Genomic DNA, 18663 nt, shown 5'->3' with positions numbered 1-18663 from the left:
AACTCTGCATATACGATTACATTTCTTTATTTGGCATTTATATTTCGTAATTCGTTTTCATTTTATCTTTTAAACTGTCCACGGATAGAGGCAGAGAGGAAACGTGGATAAGGTTCAAAGATAAACGAGGTAAACTGAAAAATCCTTCCTTGAACCTTTCTCACCCAGCCTCCCAGCTCCCCACTCGAGAGTCATCTTCTGTGTTTATAAATATGTACAAAGATATTCCTTCTTCTTCTTCTTCTTTTTTTTTTTTTTTACCCAAACAGTAACTTACTAGATACACTTGTTCTGAGTCCTGGTTATTTTTATTACACTTTAAAAAATCCGGGAGTTAGCCCTTTATCGCGGCCGCTGGATGGAGCCCGTTCCCGGTTCCTCCGGCTCTCCACCCGCGTCTCCCATTCCAGGTCCTGGACGCCGCGGGGCTGCACCCTCCGTCGGATCCTGGCCAGTACCTCGCGACCCTGCTCGGCGCGGCTCTTGGGGTCCCGCGCGGCGGGCGTGGGAAGGGCGCCGGCGCCCCGCCCCCGCCTCTATGACGTCGGCGCCGGAACCTGGAATCCCGGCTCCCGGAGGGAAGGCCGGGAGGCGGCGGTAGCTGCCGGAGCCGGTCTCTGGCGGTCTCTCGGGGGTGCGGGGCGCAGTCATGAGCGAGTCCAGTATCAGTGCGCTCCCGCCCGGCAGGCCCAGCAGGCAGCCCTTCATCCACCAAGGTAGGGCGGCGGGGACTGGGCGCCAGGCGGCGGGCGGGCACGCGGGCACCCCGGCGCGCGGTGCCTGGAGCTCCGCGCGGGCCGGGTCCCCTCCCCACCTCCCGGCTTGGAGGAAAGCGGATCTTTCTTATTCCTGCTCTCGCTCCTCCAACCCATCCTCACCCCATTTAGAGAACTCTCTGCCAAAAGGAGCACTGGAGTGGGAGTCCCGATCGCTGTGAGTTTGTCTTCCCAGAGCTGGTCGAGGAGCCACCGGCTAGCCTCAAAATTATCCTATAAATTAAATGAAAAGATTATGAGAGCCCAGCTAGTCCTCACATTCTAATACGAGGTGCTGCTGCTAAGTCGCTTCAGTCGTGTCCGACTCTGTGTGACGCCATAGACGGCAGCCCACCAGGCTCCACCGTCCCTGGGATTCTCCAGGCAAGAACACTGGAGTGGGTTGCCATTTCCTTCTCCAATGCATGAAAGTGAAAAGTGAAAGGGAAGTCGCTCAGTCGTGTCCGACTCTTCGCGACCCCATGGACAGCAGCCCACCAGGCTCCTCCGTCCATTGGACTTTGCAGGCAAGAGTACTGGAATACGAGGTGACTGCCTCCCAAACACATGAGGCTTTACCATTAGATGGGCCTAGAACTGAATTCTCCCTGGGCTGTTGATCGCTGTGTGATCTTTGGTAAGTGACTTACCCTCTCTGAACCTCAGCTTCTTCAGTAAAATGGGAATAAGCTGTTGGTAGGATTGGTTGAGACAAAAATGTGTTTAGTGCCTAGCGCAGTGCTTGATACAAGAAAGACACGATCAGTGGTAGCCAGCCAAGTATTATATGCTTTTCCTTTTTCCCTTAGGTAAAAGTTAAGAAAGTGTATAGCTCTGTGAATTTTTACATAAATGTGTAGAACTGCTACTCAGTCAAGACAGTGAGGTTTTCAGCACCCAGCAGGCTTCCTTCCAGCATTTGTATATTTGCCCTTAACAAAATGCAAGACCCCACTGTGAAGTTTTATCTGCCGCGTTTTTTCTCTTTTAGTTTGAGAACAGAGATTTTGTTACAAGGATTTACAGTAAAATATATGTGTAGATTTGGGCATTTCTGCTGCTGCATTTAGGCATTGGACCCTTCTAATTGGATTGATCTCAACATTTAGAAGGAAAAAAAAAGAGAAAAACACCTTGAGAGACCCAAACTCTGGGAACTTGCTCAGGAATCAGAATAAAGAAGTCAGCCTGGAATTGACGTTAATCATTTTCTAAAGCATTAGAATGACTTCCCCGTAGCTCAAATGGTTAAGAATCTGCCTGAAATGAAGGAGATCAATGTTCACTCCCTGGGTTGGGAAGATCCTTTGGAGAAGGGAACAGCAATCCACTCCAGTATTCTTGCCTGGAGAATCCCATGGACAGAGAAGCCTGGCGGGCTACAGTCCACGGGGTCGCAAAGAGTTGGACACAACTGAGGCATATATATATAACATCAGTTCAGTTCAGTTCAGTTCAGTCGCTCAGTTGTGTCCAAGTCTTTGCGACCCCATGAATCGCAGCACGCCAGGCCTCCCTGTCCATCACCAACTCCCGGAGTTCACTCAGACTCACGTCCAAACATAATGCATTATTAATAGTGTTGTTATGAGCTCAATTTCAGCCTTTCAGTAATAGCTATTCAAGTACTTTCCACTTGATTTTTTGTTGCTCTTATTTTGTCACAGTTCATCACATTTAAGATGCCAACACTGGTTTTCCATACAGAAGGCATGAGATTCATCTTTTTTATATCTTTGCTGGGTGTTCACGGGGGTCTCTAAGCATCTTTTCATGAGTATTATAACTAGCACCTCTGATTAAAAGGTTCCTCCCTCTGCCTGCAATGCAGGAGACCACGGTTCGATTCCTGGGTTGGGAAGATCCCCTGGAGAAGGGAACGGCTACCCACTCCAGTGTTCTGGCCTGGAGAATCCCATGGACTGTGTAGTCCAAGATTCCCCTGGAGAAGGGAAAGGCTAACCACTCCAGTATTCTGGCCTAGAGAATTCCATGGACTGTATAGTCCAAGGGGTCGCAAAGAGTCAGACACAACTGAGCAACTTTCACTTTCCCTTAGCTTGGACAGATGATATTTTATGACCTTGTACCCACAAACATGAGTGGGGGACTCAGAAGGGACTGTGTTTATAACTTTGTTGCACTTTGTAAACCATGAGGCACTGTATGAGCATCATGGGAGGACAGCTGGAGGGAGGCAGGAGACAAAGGGGCATCTGGTTTATAGAAATGGGAAATGTGTATCCTTCTTAATGATAAAACAGATCACAATGCTTGCCTTATTTTTTTCTCATGGTTTATTACATTGAATATAGTTTCCTGTACTATACAGAAGGATCCTGTTGCTTATCCGTTCTGTATATAATAGTTTGCATCTGCTAATCCCAAACTCCCAATCCATCCTTCCCCCAAACTCTTTCCCTTTGGCATCCCCAAGTCTGTTCTCAATGTCTATGAATCTGTTTCTGTTTCATAGGTAAGTTCCTTTGTGTCGTATTTTAGATTCTATATATAAGTTATATCGTATGGTATTTGTCTTTCTTTTTCTGACTTACCTCATTTAGTATGATAATCTCTAGGTCCATACGTGTTGCTGCAAATAGCATTATTTCTTTCTTATAGTTGAATAAACAATATACTTGGTCGGCTCAGTGGTAAAGAATTCGCCTGCCAGTGCACGAGACCAGGGTTTGATCCCTGGGTCTCGAAGATCCCCTGGAGAAGGGAATGACAACTCACTCCAGTATTCCTGCCTGGGAAATCTCATGGACAGAGGAGCCTGTTGGGCTACAGTCCATGGGGTTGCAAAAGAGTTGGATACGACTTGGTGGCTAAACAGGGCTTCCCTAGTGGCTCGGACAGTAAAGGATCTGCCTGCAATGCAGGAGACCCAGTTTTGATCCCTGGGTCTGGAAGATCCCCTGGAGAAGGGTATGGCTCCCCACTCCAGTATTCTTGTCTGGAGAATTCCATGGGCAGAGGAGCTTGATGGGCTACTGTCCATGGGGCTGCAGAGTCAGACATGACCGAGCAACTAACACTTTCACTTAACTTTCACTTAGTGACTAAACAACAGTACTTCCTTTCTTAATTAAAACTTTACAGTGGCTTCTCACTGCTCTGAGAATAAACTTACGGCCTCCAACAAGGACCCCAGCCCACCTCTGCAGGCTCTCATCACCTCCAGCCTTACCTTAGCCCATCTCGCTCCAGTTACACTGACTGCCTTGTCATTCCTCCAGCATATCAATGTCATTTCTGCCTCAGGACCTTTACTTCTGCTGCTCTTTGCCTGGAGTACATTTCTCTTTGATCTTCATATGGCACCTCTTTCTTCTTCCTGTCAGGTCTCTGCTCACTTGTCACATCAGAGAGACAGACCTCTGGAGTCTTGTTGTCTGCAGAAGTGGCCCCATCCCTCTTACCCTGACCAGTTACCTTGCTTATGCCTTCAAAAGCACTTAGCACCATCTGAAGTCATCTGGTTTGAACATTTCCTCATTTATTTAGCTCTTTTCCCTTCTAGACTATGGGTGACATGAGAAGCAGAGGCTTTTTCTTGTTCCTCTGGGATGTAGAACAGCATCCGGCACATGGTACCTGCTGAACATTCATTGAATAAATGAATGATGGGCTCTACCTGATTTCTCTGAGGCAGCAGTGAGTGGTAGCCTGAAGCAAGATCTTAATTCTCTGCCCAGGAATTGAACCTGGGTAGCCTGGATGAGCACCAGGAATCCTAGCCGCCACCAGACCTGCAAGGGCTAAAGGCTAAAAGCTGTTTTTCCCTGGATCTTTGCCCCCAGGGGAAATTCTTTTCTCACAGAGGCAAAAACTGTAAATGCAGGTATAATGTTTAATATTAGAGATACAGCACACCCACAAGAGGGAGAGAACAGAGAGAAATGGTTTAGTTAAGATGGAAGAAAAGCAGAGATGCACACCCATAGAGAAAGGGTTTGGACATCCCCCCTAGTGAGGAGGAATGCGGAAAAGAGGTGGTTAAGTCATTTATATAGACCTCCCCTACATAGGTGTGCAACTTTTTTCCAAGATGGATTTCAGCCCAGAGGCCTATGTGACACCCTTAGCATCACATATTATGGGGTGATGTCTCCTCCTTTTTGACTCCCAATGTCTCCCTTGCCCCAGGGATGGGAAATATATGACCCTTTAAAGCGTTTAATCTCACTCTGTCCCTGCCACAAAAATGACTAATGTCTGGTTATTAACCCTATTCCAGTTGCTGCTTTCTATATCAAGGTGTAGATCTCGAAATATAGACAGGAGTCTGGTCATAAATAGGTAGTCCTGGAGCCTGATTGTCTCTTGCTTTGGGAGATGTAAACAGGACTGGAGCTCATCTTATGCCAGGAGGTTGAACAGGAGGCCAGTTGTAAATGCCTAGCCTAGGGCCCATCTCCTGCCTCATACCTGCAGCCACAGTGGGAGCTGTAGTGTAGTTGGTTTTGAGTCTAGACTTTGGACTCCCAGATGCCCATCCTCTTTTTCCCATTTACTGGTTTTGTCCTTGAGAAAGGTAAGTAAGTGCTTGGTGCCTCAGTTTCCTTATGGATTAAATAATGATAAAACCTACTTCAGGGGTCATTTCAAGGATTCAGATAATTTACATAAATAAGTGCTTATATCAGTTATCTACACTGTGTAACAAATTATCCCCACGTTTAGAAGCTTAGAACAATAATAATCACGTATCTCCCAGTTTCTGTGGGTCAGGAATTGGGAAATGAGCTGTCTCAGCTTTCTTGGCCCAGAGTCTCTTGTGAAGTTGGAGTCATGGGGTCAGCCAGCGTAGCCATGCAGTCATCCGAACGCTTGCCTGGGGCTGGCGGATCCCTTCCAGGATGACTTGCTCACATGGATGGGCAGACACTGGCTGTTGACAGGAGGCCTCAGTTCCTCTCCATGTGGACCTCACAGAGGGCTGTCTAAGTGTCCTTGAGACACAGTGGCCGGCTTCTTCCAGAGCAGATGATCCAAGAGAGAGCAAGGCGGAAGCTGTGGTGTCTTATATGAACTGGTCTTAGAAATCACTCTGTTACTTGTTTTGTTCCCATGGGTCAGCCCTGTTCAGTGTGAGTGGGGCCTGTTTAAAGGCATGAATGTTGGGAGGAGAATATTGTACTCCTCCTGGGGGGAGGGAGTGCATCCTGGGGACCGACTGCTGTGGACCATGTAAGCATTAACTGTTGTTATGATGTCTCTGTTCCCCTGTGTTCAGTTCCTCAGTTGTGTCTGACTCTTTGCAAACCCATGGACTGTAACCTGCCAGGCTCCTCTGTCCATGGGATTTCCCAGGCAAGAATACTGGCCTGGATTGTGATTTCCTCCTCCAGAGGATCTTCCCAGCTCAGGGATCAAACCCACATCTCCTGCATTGCAGGTAGATTCTTTACCACTAGGGTCACCTGGGAAGTTCCTTTGTGTTCTTACAAGATGACAAACATCCAGAGCCTTCACATTTTGCATCCTTGTTGGTAGTCAGTTGTATGTATAGTGGTTTGTTTGCACGTCCCTTATTTTAGTGGACACTATGATCCCGGATGGCACCCCACTCCAGTACTCTTGCTTGGAAAATCCCATGGACGGAGGAGCCTGGTAGCCTGCGGTCCATGGGGTCGCTAAGAGTAGGACACGACTGAGCAACTTCGCTTTCACTTTTCACTTTCATGCATTGGAGAAGGAAATGGCAACCCACTCCAGTGTTCTTGCCTGGAGAATCCCAGGAACGGGGGAGCCTGGCGGGCTGCCGTCTATGGGGTCGCACAGAGTCGGACACAACTGAAGTGACTTAGCAGCAGCATGATTCTGGGAAAATCGAAACAAAAAAGGATGGTTGGCCTGGAGAGTCTTAGGCAATGTTATGAAATTCCCTCTGTTCCATGAAGTTTAGACAGTGTCCCATAAAGTCTATCTCAGAAGCTTTTCACAAATATTTTAGACCCTCTAAAATTACAATAAGCCATAAAGGCTCCTTCCCCTTTCCTCTCTCATGACTCAGAATTTACTCTAACCACATATGCCCAGAGAGACTGTTCCAGCCCATCAGGACTTCATTCCGTTCGGTTCAGTCGCTCAGTCATGTCCGACTCCATACCAGCCAGTAAATGAGGTGTGCAGTATGTGTAGGGTAATTACATGCTTGTTCCAGTCAGGAGTCCTTCAGCTAGCATGCATGCAGTGCCTTCTTTAGGGGAGGATCGAGGTATAATTCACGTAACAAAATCACCCACTTTGAAGTGTGCAATTCAGCACCTTGTAGTGCATTCAAAATATGAAACAACCATCACACCTCTAATTCCAAAATAGCTTCATACCCTGGTCTGCTAGTGTCACTGAAAGGATTTAATGAGATAAGCTTGTCAAATGGGGTTGAGTGGTAGCTCTTGGTTTGATTATTATCATGTTATCATTATGCTTATTAGGGCCTTTTCTAGCCCAGTATTATAAGGTTTGATGACTGTAGGTGTTCTAGCGTTACCTGATAGACACTTATGTAGTTAAACAGCTATTTTGTGGGCTATTTTAGTCTGACAGATTGTTTAACATTTGAAGACAAGTAACCATTTGACCTGTAGTGGTTTTTCTGGTTTTATGTTTTTACTTAATCTGCTAGGTCCATTCATCCAGGTCACTCCTCAAAGGTGTCCTGGGTGGGAGGACTCTTGTTCAGGTCTGGACACAGACTGAAGTGGTTGGTTCTCTGGTGAGCCAGCCATCTGACCTGAGTGATTTTTTCCCCCTCTTGTCTAGAAGAGGCCAAGAGCTCCGTCTGCCCAGCAGCTCAGGCCCAGATTAGGCCCAAAGGCCGCCCTCAGTGGCTTTTTTTGGTTTGTTTTTTGCAGGAAGTAAAGAATTTAAGGTATAAAAGGGGGAAATGACTTTTCAGTGCTGTAAACTTTGTTGCAGTCTGGCTGCTTTTAAAAGGAGTATTGTTTGGCTGTGGGACCACCCAGTCCTTCTGTGGAGCTGCCCCCACCCACCCTCCTCCCAGGAGGAGGCCAGAAACTGACTCTGAGCCAAAAGCATGTACCAGGCGTGGGCCCAGTGATGGAAGAGGCGGGCGAGGGACGTGCTTTCATGAAGCTTCTAATCCAACAGGGGAGACCCTAAACAGAGGGAAATAGGGTCAGAGACAGCTAAGCATAGCTGCTGAGAAGGAGATAAACAGGTGATGGTATAGAGAGGAGAGCGGCTGCCTGCTGGCTTTCCAGGAGGGACCACTGAGCTGGGGTCCAGGGATGCGGAGGAACCAGTGCAGGTGAGTGGGAAGAACAGGTGGGAAGAGTGTTCAAGAGGGGCAGTGAGGGGAGCAGAGGGCAGAGGTGGGGAGGACCTGCGTGCATCTGAGGAGGCCTCGGGCTGGAGCTTGGAGAGGAGATGGGATGAGCGCAGCAAGCCGGAGCCGGTTCCTGAAGGTCTGGCAGACTCCCTTAGCAGTTGAATTTGGGACTCGCATGTATAACTTTCTGGAATTCCTTACAGCCACTCAATGTAGGTGGTATTCAGTTTCAGTTGAGTCGCTCAGTCGTGTCTGACTCTTTGCAACCCTATGGACTTCAGCACACCATGCCTCCCTGTCCATCAGCAACTCCCGGAGCTTGCTCAAACTCATGTCCATCGAGTCGGTGATGCTATTGAGTCAGTGATGCCATCGAGTAGGTGGTATCACTTGCCCATTTTACCTCCCTGGAAACTGAGGCCCTGAGAAGTTACTTGGTAAGCTACTGAAGCAGGAGGAAGTTAATGTTGCTAATCTAGAGCTGCTGTATCTGTGTATCTGTGACATGTTTTTTTAGCCAACCCCATGCTAATCACCAGGGGTATAAGGGTGAGTAAGACACGCTGAGGTCTTTACCCTCATGGTTCAGACCTTAAGTCAGCCTTGGGCAAAGCTCTTGTCTTCTCTGAACTTTCTGTATTGCAAAATGAGAGCAAAATGTAAGAAAAGCCCATCCTGAGGGTCACAGGAGATAACTATGTAAAGGGTTTGACATAATCATGGCACATGGTAAATGCTCAGTAAAGGTGAATGTGGATATTGTCACTTTCAGGAATGTTGGAAATCATTTTTGGAGAGGTCCTAGCCAAGGAAGATAAATTCTACATAGGGAATCCTTAGCAAGAAGACCTCCTCCCCCGACTGCAGATTACATTAAATTCATCAGTAAATAACCAGAGTCCTGGCTTCAAGTACATAGCACAGTATGCTGGGCACTGCTCTCAGCTCGGGGTCTGCAAACTACTGTTGTTGTGTTGTTTAGTTGCTAAGTCATTTCTGACTCTTTGCGACCGCATGTAGCCCGTCGAGGTCCTCTGTCCATGGGATTTCCCAGGCAAGAACACTGGAGTAGGTTGCCATTTCCATCTCTAGAGGATCTTCCCGACCCAGGAATTGAACCTGAGTCTCCTGCAACCCATGGGCCTAGTCTGATCCACCACCTGTTTTTATGAAGTTTCATTAGAAAACAGTCATGCACATTCATTTATGGATTTATGGCTGCTGCAGTGGCAGGTTGAATAGTTGTAGCAGAGACTGTGTGGTGAATAGTATTTACTATCTGGTTCTTTACAGAAAAGCTTTGCTGTTCTCTTTTCTAAGCACTTGACATACAATAGCCATTTAATCCTTAAGATGGCTATGTGAGGTGGGAACTGCTGCCCCTATTTTACAGGTGGGAAAACTGAGGCATGGAATGGTCAAGAAACTTGCCAGGTCACACAGGTAGCAAGTGGAGCTGGGGTTAGAATCCAGGCAGCAGGCTACGGAGCCAGTGTACTTAACCTCCGACTGGTCTTGTCACCTCCTTAGACAGACAGGATCACAGTAACTGCTCTGTGGACAGCCCACGGGATGCTCTACAAGCTTGGAAACCAGGAGACCTGGGTTCTGGGGCCTGCATGACTCCGATTGCCCTGAGCAGTTAGTCACTGCTCCTGAAGGCTGTTTGCTTGTCTGGTCATAAAGCCTTGGATCCAGTCATTCCCCAGGTGCCCCACCCAGGTGCCCAGTGGTGTGACTCATGCAGGTCCTCCCTGCCCTGCAGTTCTCAAGTCTAGCAGACAGAGGAAGCTCTCAAGGCCCTGGCCCCTCCCCTCTCGGACTAGACTCTGGACTCCTATGAACGAGGCCCCTCTGTGTTGTTCCATACGGTAGCTACTAGCTATGAAGTGAAGTGAAGTGAAAGTCACTCAGTCGTGTCCAACTCTTTGCAACCCCATGGACTATACAGTTCATGAAATTCTCCAGGCCAGAATACTGGAGTGGGTTGGCCTTTCCCTTCTCCAGGGGATCTTCCCAGCCCAGGGATTGAACCCAGGTCTTCCGCATTGAGGGTGGATTCTTTATCAGCTGAGCCACAAGGGAAGCCCAGATACTAGCTATATGTGGCTGTAAAGTGTAAATCGAATAAAGTCTGATAAAATTAAAAATTCATTTCCTTAGTCTCACCAGCCACATTTCAGTTATGCAGTGGCCACTTGTGGTTACCATATCAAACGGTACAATTATAGAACAATTCCATCACTGCAGGACAATGTGACCTGATACGTGATGTTCTGCCATGGGATACAGCCAGACTGACCTGTGTAGCTCAAGTACAAAAATAGCCACAGGGCTGCTCAGAGAGATCCTGTTAAATCTGAGTCAGATGATGTCATTCTTCTGCTCAGAATCCCCCTCAGTTCCCACCGTAACCCAAGTATGGTAACACCATTCCCCACAGGCCCTATGTGGGCAAGCTTGTTTTTCCCCAACCTCCTACCCCATTCCTCTCTTTTTGCAGACTCTCCTTCGGCTACATTGGCCTTTCTTGTTCCTTGAAATCACTAGCCACAGTCCTGCCCCAGGGCCTTTGTAAATTTTTTTTTAAATGTTTATGTATTTATTTGGCTGTGCTGGGCCTTAGTTGCAGCATGCAGGATCTTCATTGCATCATGCAAGATCGTTCATTGCAGCACACAGACTTGGTTGCATGTGAGATCTTAGTTCCCCGACCAGGATCGAACCTGTGTCCACTTGCATGAAAGGCGGATTCTTAACCACTGGACCACCAGGGGAGTTCCAGGCCCTTTGTACTTGCTCTTCTCTGTCTATGTCTACCTTGCCCATCTTTATTTTTCTCCATGCATCTATCACAATTTGAAATATACTTAATAAATTTCATTGTCTATTTCCTCCAGAGGCAGGGAGAGTTCTTAAAGTCATCTTCAAGGCTGCGTCCTAGTCCTCGAACAGTGCATGGCACATAGCAATTGCTCAGTAAATCTTTTTGAGTGAGTGAGTGAGTGAATGGCTCAATGGGTGGGTGGGTGGGTGGCCTTGCCAGAAGTAGGGCCATGATGAGTCCCTGGCCTTGGAGGTTTTGGAGCACTTGGTGGAGATGTCATAGCAGCTTTGACCAGACCCCCTGGACCGTGAGCCCCTGCATTAAGAACCTTTGGCAGCTGGCCAGTTATTGGGCAGATTATCCAGATGCCTAGCCCCAGTTAGCATCCAAAATAAAAACAATGTCACACACATAGACATGAGTGGAAATAAGTCTAAGAAACCCTGAAATTGTTGTCTGCATTGTCTTATTGGTAACATCAAAAACTGAGTGTATATGCATGTGTCTAATAGGGCTGGCTTATGTAAAGTATCTGAAATAGAAAAGGATGTAATATATGGTCAGGGGCTCCCCAGGTGGCTCAGTGGTAAAGAATCTGCCTGTCAATGTAGGAGACACGGGTTTGATCACTGGCTAACCCACTCCAGTATTCTTGCCTGGGAAATGTCATGGACAGAGAAGCCGTGTGGGTTACAGTCCATGGGGTTGCAAAGAATCAGACATGACTTAGTGACTAAACAGCAGCAGCCAGCGGTGTGTGGTCAACATCTCAATACTTCTTGCTAACTTTTTCAGTTGTGAAAAAAAATCATGTCTAAAGAAAATAATATTAAATGCTTAAATTCCTTAGATCTTTTTCTCAATTTTGGTGCCCCTGTGTTGGTGGTATGCTAAATATTTACTTTGATCTGCCTGATGGGTGAGCCAATGTTGCCTGTATCCTCAGTACCAAATTCATTTATTCACAATTTATGCTTGCGTTCATTAATTTAACAGATTTTTATTAAGCATCCACTGTGAGTCAGGCTCTGTGCTAGAACCTGGGGACTCAGTGGTAAAGGAGAGAGATGAGGTCCCTTTGCTCATGAAGGTCACAGTCTAATGGTGGAGGGAAAGGGTCAGAGACTATGCAGGTAAATCCTTAGGGAGGAGGATGGGATAATGACAGGGATGTAGTAGGCTGGACACTTAGAAGACACGTGCCAGTTGGAGAAGGGAGGGAAAGCTCTTGCAGGCAGGAAGCAAGTCTGCAAAACTTCATCATCTCCAGAGCCCCGGGCCCCAGCCTGGGGTCCCACCCAGAGAGGGATCCCATACAAAGTATCAAACAGAACTGATTCCCACAGCAACTGGCAGGTTGCCTGGACCAGATGACCCAGAAGGTCCCTTCTTTCCTAGAGTTCCCATGTTTTTTTGAGGGAAGAAAAACCCTGAAGGGAAGCCAGGACCCATCCAGTCGGGCTAGGTTTTTGGCAAGCTCGTGAGGGAGGTGGTGGTGGTTTTAGTGCCGTTTGGCCTGTGCCCACATTCTGGGAATGTTTGTGCCCTTTGGTAGGAGTTGGTGTCCTATGGAAAGAGCTGCCAGGGAAATTGGGACCTGAAGATGCTCTCTAGATGTGCCTGCCTCTGCCCATTCATTCATTCATTCTTCAGATGGAGGGCTTTCTGTGAGCACGACACTGCTCTAAGCTTCAAAGAGGCTAACTTTGTTCTTAACCTGGAAGGACAGCATTGTTATACCTGCCCCTGCCTCCATATCCCCTGTAATTATCTGGCCATCCTCCCACCTAAGTAACCACCTACTTGCTGAAATCTGGCTCCAGTGGCCAATAGATTCTAGAGCTTCCTAGATGGGGGCACCCCAGTATCTGAGACATGCGCCCCCTCCCAGGCAAATGGTCATCAAGGAGCCCACACACCACAGGCTTAAACGATCAGCTCAAGAGAACATCTGACATTCATGAGACATTCTTGTCCTCTCAAACGAGAAATCCACGGCTAGGAGAGGTGATGCTACCTGCCTTTCTAAGAAGCGGTAGAACCAGGAATCTGTCTTGGCATCAAAGCCTTGGGCAAGCTGCCATCTCTCTGGGCCTCAGGTCCCTGAAGAAAGCCAGGGCACCTCCCCCAGGTTGGCATAAGAAATTCAGTGACATCATGCTGTAGAAAGTATGTGGTCCTAGGTAGATCAGCTATAAAAATGATGCCTGTGTCCAAAGGTTGTGAATTTTTTTTTTTTTTTTAACTTGAAGATGGAGAACTTCCAGGGATGTCTGAAAAGAAAAAAGCATTCCTCTTCAATGATGGCCATTTTGGATTTTCTTTGTGGGGGAGGGTCACATTGTGGCATGTGGGATCTTAGCTCCCTATCTAGGGATCAAACCTGTGCCCCCTGCAGTAGAAGCTCAGGGTCCTACTCCAAGGACCACCAGGGAATCACTGGCCATTTTGAAAATAGAATTTTCCACAAGAGACTGTTGTTGGGAAATGTGGACAGGATGTATCCTTCCTGTGGTGTGGATGCAAGAATAATCCAATAGTTAATTTGTATGGCATTGTAGTGTCTATGAAGTATTTTCAAATTAGTAAAGCCTATAGCTTTGCCACGTGAGAGGTTCCTAGTTTCAGCACTTCCAGCTGTGTGAGTGGCAAAACACCTAGCCTTCTGAGCCTCAGTTTCTTCATCTGTAAAATAGGACAATTCTGTTCAAAGAGTAGCTCAGAGAATTGACTGTGGTGATACATATTGTATACTTCCAATAGTTCAAATATTCCGAGCCAGTATTATTTATGCTGTTGGTAAATGTGTCCTCATGATCACTTCGATGAGATCATGGTATTATATCCCCTGTTCCTGAGATGAGAAACAAGTGACTCAGAGATGGTCTTTGTCTCCGCTGGGGTGTCAGCTTCCAGCTCCAGCCCTGGGTCCCTGACCTCGTGGTCACTGAATATTCAGTGAGTATCCCCCTCCAGATGCAAAGACCTTTGTTCTGGTTAATAACAGCCCTTTGTTGCTGGCCAGAGGGAGAAGCAGCCTCCAGCTGGGCTTGGACTCCGTAGCCCTCAGTCCACTCCCACACCGCCCCTCGTGTTTGCTTAGGGACCACATTACCAATGGAAGTTTATGGAAGTCTGTCATACCCTCAGGGAGTGCGGGGGCCTGGGAGTGAAAGGTTGAGTGGGATTCGCAGGCTTATACTTGGCGACTGGCAGGGCTCCAGACGCGTGTCTGTGTCATCGTCAGTGGGTCAGCTGCTGTACCGTGTGAACACGCGCATCAGAGAGGTGACGATTACAGCTCTGCACCGTCAGACTCCAGCTTGGATCAAGCCTTGGCCGGTCCTCCGCTCCCAGTGCCCTGCTGTCTATAAGTACGTTGACGGAGCCTGCTGCGTGCCGGGCTGTGCTCAGTGTTTCTATCTGCTTGATCGCCTTTGATTCTCATAAGCTGGCACTCCTGTGATGGGTCTCGTCCTTAGCCTCAAAGCCTACAGAGTGACCCTTTGAAATGTGGTCAGATCACAACATGCTTTGGCCCAGAACCCTGGGTGACTGCCCATCTGCCACATCGAAAGGTCATAGCCCAGCCCACAGAGTCTGACCTGGTCTGGCCCAGCCACCTCTGACCCCTGCTTTCTACTCTTTCTGTCCCAGCTCCCTATTGTTGCTTAATAGATTGCGCCACACGTGATAGCTTAAGCCATTGTAATCTTTCTGCTGATCCTGTGCATCCGGAACTGAACAGGCTACAGAGGAGACAGTTTGCTCAGCTGTGTGTCATGTCTGCTGGCTCTGAGCATCCAGTGGCCTTTTCACGCCCATGGTGGGGATGACCCGGAGGGCTGGGGACCCCGGCTCACTGGGTTCATAAGCCAGGACCTTGGTTCTCGCTGTCATCCAGTTCCTTGGCTGTCTTCCTTGGAGGCTTGCAGCTTCTTTCTCTCCACATGGTTGTGCCCGCAGCACAGGTGAACTTCTTACACAGCAGCCCCAGGCTCCCAACAGCACAAGTGAAAATGTTAGCTGCTCAGTCATGTCCAATTCTTTGTGACCCCATGGTCTATAGCTCACCAGGCTCCTCTGTCCTTGGAATTCTCCAGGCAAGAATGCTGGAGTGGGTAGCCATTCCCTTCTCCAGGGGATCTTCCTGATCCAAGGATCGAACAGAGTCTCCTGCATTGCAGGCAGATTCTTTACCATCTGAGCCAGCAGGGAAAGGTAGAAGCTTCCAGGCCTTTTAAGGCTTGAGTCTGGAACTGGCAGAGTGTCACCTCTGTTGCAACTTTGGTGAAAGCAAGTCACAGATCCAGCCCAGATTCAAGGGGAGGGGACCCCAGAGGGCTGGTGTGGCTCTTTGGGGGCCTCCAGCAAAAGACCCCGTGAGGCTCCCATTCATTCACTCTTCCCCAGCCACCCAGGCCTCTGTCCTCGTCTTCAAACACACCGTGCACACCCCTGCCTCAGGGCTTTTGCACTTGTTTCCCTCTCCCAGAATTCCCTTCACCCAGTATCCACAGGGTATACATACCATCCCTCCATTTAGCCTCAGCTTAAATGCTACCTTAGTAGAGAAGCCATACCTGACTCGATCTTATAAAAAAACAAGGTACCCTGCCTGTTACCTCTGTGCCCTTACCTGACTCTTTTTTTTTTTTTTTTTTTTTTGCACTCATTACTTCCTGGCATGGGCTTCCCAGCTGGCACTAGTGGTAAAGAACCCACCTGCCAATGTAGGAAGCACAGAGACAAGTGTTCGATCCCTGAGTCAGGAAGATCCCCTGGAGGAGGAAATGACTACCCACTCCAATATTCTTGCCTGGGAAATCCCATGGACAGAGGAGCATAGCTGGCTACAGTCCATGGGGTTGCAAAGAGTCAGACACAACTGAGTGACTGAGCACGCACACACTTCCTGGCATATTTATTGCATGTGTATTGTCTGATCTTGCTATGCCCCCTCCTTAGAAAACAAGTGTCGTGTGAGTCAGATGTTTACTTTGTTCACTTCAGTATCCCTTGCTCCACATCTGACACACGATAGGTATACTTGGTGAATGAATTCATTTTTGAGGTGAGGCAACTGAAGCTCAGAGAGATTTAAGTAACTTTCCCAGAGACGCAGCTGATAATTGACAGATCCTGGATTCAAATCCAAAGAAGCTTTGCTGCCTGTCGGGGGAATTGCTTATTATTACAGATGCCTCCTACCTCCTCCTTCCATGTCCTGTCTCCATTCAGGATGGTCTTCCCCAGTTAGGATCAGATCAGGCATAAAATCCACCCTGATGGTGGTGTTCATTCCTCGCCTCCAAAAGGAAAGCTCTCCCTCCGTGGACTGCTGTACAGGGCACAGCGAAACTTGGCCTCCAGCCATGACCTGATGGAGCAGCGTGAATAGAGTCTTGAGTAGGCAGACCTGGCTCTGTTTGCAGCTCCCCTCCCCACCAACACACTTTCTAAGCACAGGCAAAGTACAGATGTCATCCTCTCATCCATCCATCAGTGAGTGAGTGTTGAACTGCTCTGAGCCAAGTATTTCCTTGAACTACTACGCTGGGTCCTGGGTCGCAATGGTGAGGAAATCATCACGGTCCCTACCCTCCAAGAACTTAGAGTCCACGGGGCAAGACGGACGTGCTCACATAGCCATACAAATAAATACAAGGTTATAGATTGTGGTAAGTGCTGTCAAGGGCTTACTGTGTATGGGAAAATATGTAACAGTAGAAGTACGGTGAGGCAGGGATGGTTTCCTCGAGAAGAGACTTTCAAGTAAGAGCTAAGAGATGGAGCAGATTCTGTCCAGGCAGAGGGAACAGCATGTGCAAAGGCCCTGAGGAAGAGGGATCAGGCCCAGTTTAGTGTATGAAGGATCCTAAGAAATGTAGTTTGGAGGGCACAGGGCCTGAGGAGCTGGCAGGCAGGCAGGAGTCAGATTGTGCAGGGCTTTGAGGACTTGGGCAAGGGGTTGGGGAACCATGAGTGACTTTGTTTTCTCATCTGCAAAATGGGGATGATAATAGTACCTGCCTCCCTATGTGTGAGGGATCAGTGGTCAGTTGAGCAACTGTAGGCTGTGTAGGCTGGCCTGGAGCAATCATCCCCTCTCTGCCTGGTCTCCACCTCCAGCAGGTTAGCTCCGGCTTGTTCACAAAGCAGCAGCTGGTCCAGAGAGCAGCTGAAGCCGGCAAGGCCTCCTGAGGCTGGACTTAGAACTGACACAGCATCACTTTTGTTGCATTCTGTTGGTCCAGGCAGGTCATTAGGCCAGTCCACATCCCATGAGTGTGTGTGAATCTCTTAACACAGTGCCTGGTGCATAGGAAATGCTCCATAAACCCTATTACTATTGTTGTTGTTGTTGTTGACAATGATGTTCTTGTCACTATGCATCCCATTTGACAAATGAAAAGCAGGTTGGGTTACTCCAAACCTCACACTTAGCAAGTGGCTGCAGCCAAACACTAGAATGCAAGTATCATGTAATGTAAAGCATGTTTGCAAACACGTCTGCTTAAAGTGAACCCTTTTGCAGATGATTTTATTGTCCTGAGCTTGAATACCATCCTGGTAAATAAAATAATTAAGAAGTCCTTTGGTCAGCGCCCTAGGCTCCTGAGTGTCTGTGAGGTTTAGTTAGGGTCTCTGAGATCCAAGTGTCCTAAGTAAGTTTTGGTTTTTGGCTCCCAGGTTCACTGGGGAGAATGATGGTTTTCTTCTTTCTTACCCAGAGAGCCTCTCTTTGGACTCCAGTTGCTTTTCATCTCCACCTGTGAATTTCCTTCAAGAATTGCCAAGTTACCGCTCCATTGCTCGTAAGAGGACAACCATCCTTTCCCGGGACAAGCAAAGTGGCACTTTGCTGAAGCCAACAGACTCTTACAATTTCCAACTGGAGGGAGAACTCACTGAAGACCTTGATAGCCAATCCATTCGAAAATATGCACTGAACATTTCTGAGAAGCGGAGACTAAGGTTTGTCCATTCGCCGTCTGGAGGGCATATGATGTCTGTTTTGGGAAAGGGGGCCTTTTAGGCATAGAATACATTTCCTGATGAGTTCACATAATTAAGTTTATTACTTGGGATAAGCTAAGCTGCTATGACAAAGATACCCACACACATAAAATCTCAGCGTACTAGAAATTTTTTTCTTGCTCACATAAAGGTCCTGGGCTGAGGTCAAGGGGAGACTTTGCAGTCACTCAGGGACCCAGGCTCTTTCTGTCTTACGGCTCTGCAACCTCCAAAGCCGCGTTGCTTTCTGCAGTCACTCTGTTCCCCCTAACCCCCAGCTCCTGCCAACCATTATTCTATTCTCTATCTCTGTAGATTTGCCATTCTGGATATTTCATGTAAATGAAATCGTATAATACAGGACCTTTTGTGTCTGACTTCTTTCACTTAGCTGCATGTTTTTAAGGTTCACTGAAGTTGTAGCATGTATCGGTACTTCCTTTTTATGACTGAATAATATTCTATTGTGTGGCTATATCAGTTTGTTTATCCACTTATCCTTTGATAGAGATTTAGGTTGTTAGCATCTTTTGGCTACTGTGATTAGTGCTGCACTGAATATTTGTGTACAAGTTTTTGTTTGGACCTTGTTTTCAATTCTTCTGGAGTCTCTACCTAGGAGTGGAATTGCTGGGTCATATGGCAATTCTTTGTTTAACTTTTTGAGGAGCTGCCAAACTTTTGCCTTGTGGTCACACTGTTTTGCATTCCCACCAGCAGTGTATGAGGGCTCCAGGTTTTCCACATCCTCTTGGTAG

General features: G+C 47.7%; 1 protein-coding gene across 1 annotated transcript in view; it reads left to right on the top strand.

The window, feature by feature from the left end:
- Positions 1–381: 381 nt before the first annotated feature.
- The window catches only part of TMC7 (transmembrane channel like 7), a 59052-nt gene continuing 40770 nt past the window's right edge, over positions 382–18663 (top strand). The window contains exons 1-2 of the mRNA XM_055561670.1: positions 382–716; positions 17620–17863. Of these exons, the coding sequence (XP_055417645.1) occupies positions 650–716; positions 17620–17863 (311 nt within the window). The 5' untranslated portion in view covers positions 382–649. The remainder of the gene's footprint in view (positions 717–17619; positions 17864–18663) is intronic.

Source organism: Bubalus kerabau, chromosome 23 (assembly GCF_029407905.1).
Source record: "Bubalus kerabau isolate K-KA32 ecotype Philippines breed swamp buffalo chromosome 23, PCC_UOA_SB_1v2, whole genome shotgun sequence".
NCBI lineage: Eukaryota > Metazoa > Chordata > Mammalia > Artiodactyla > Bovidae > Bubalus > Bubalus kerabau.
Note: the sequence above shows the minus strand (reverse complement) of the source record. Positions and strands in the feature narration are given on the sequence as shown.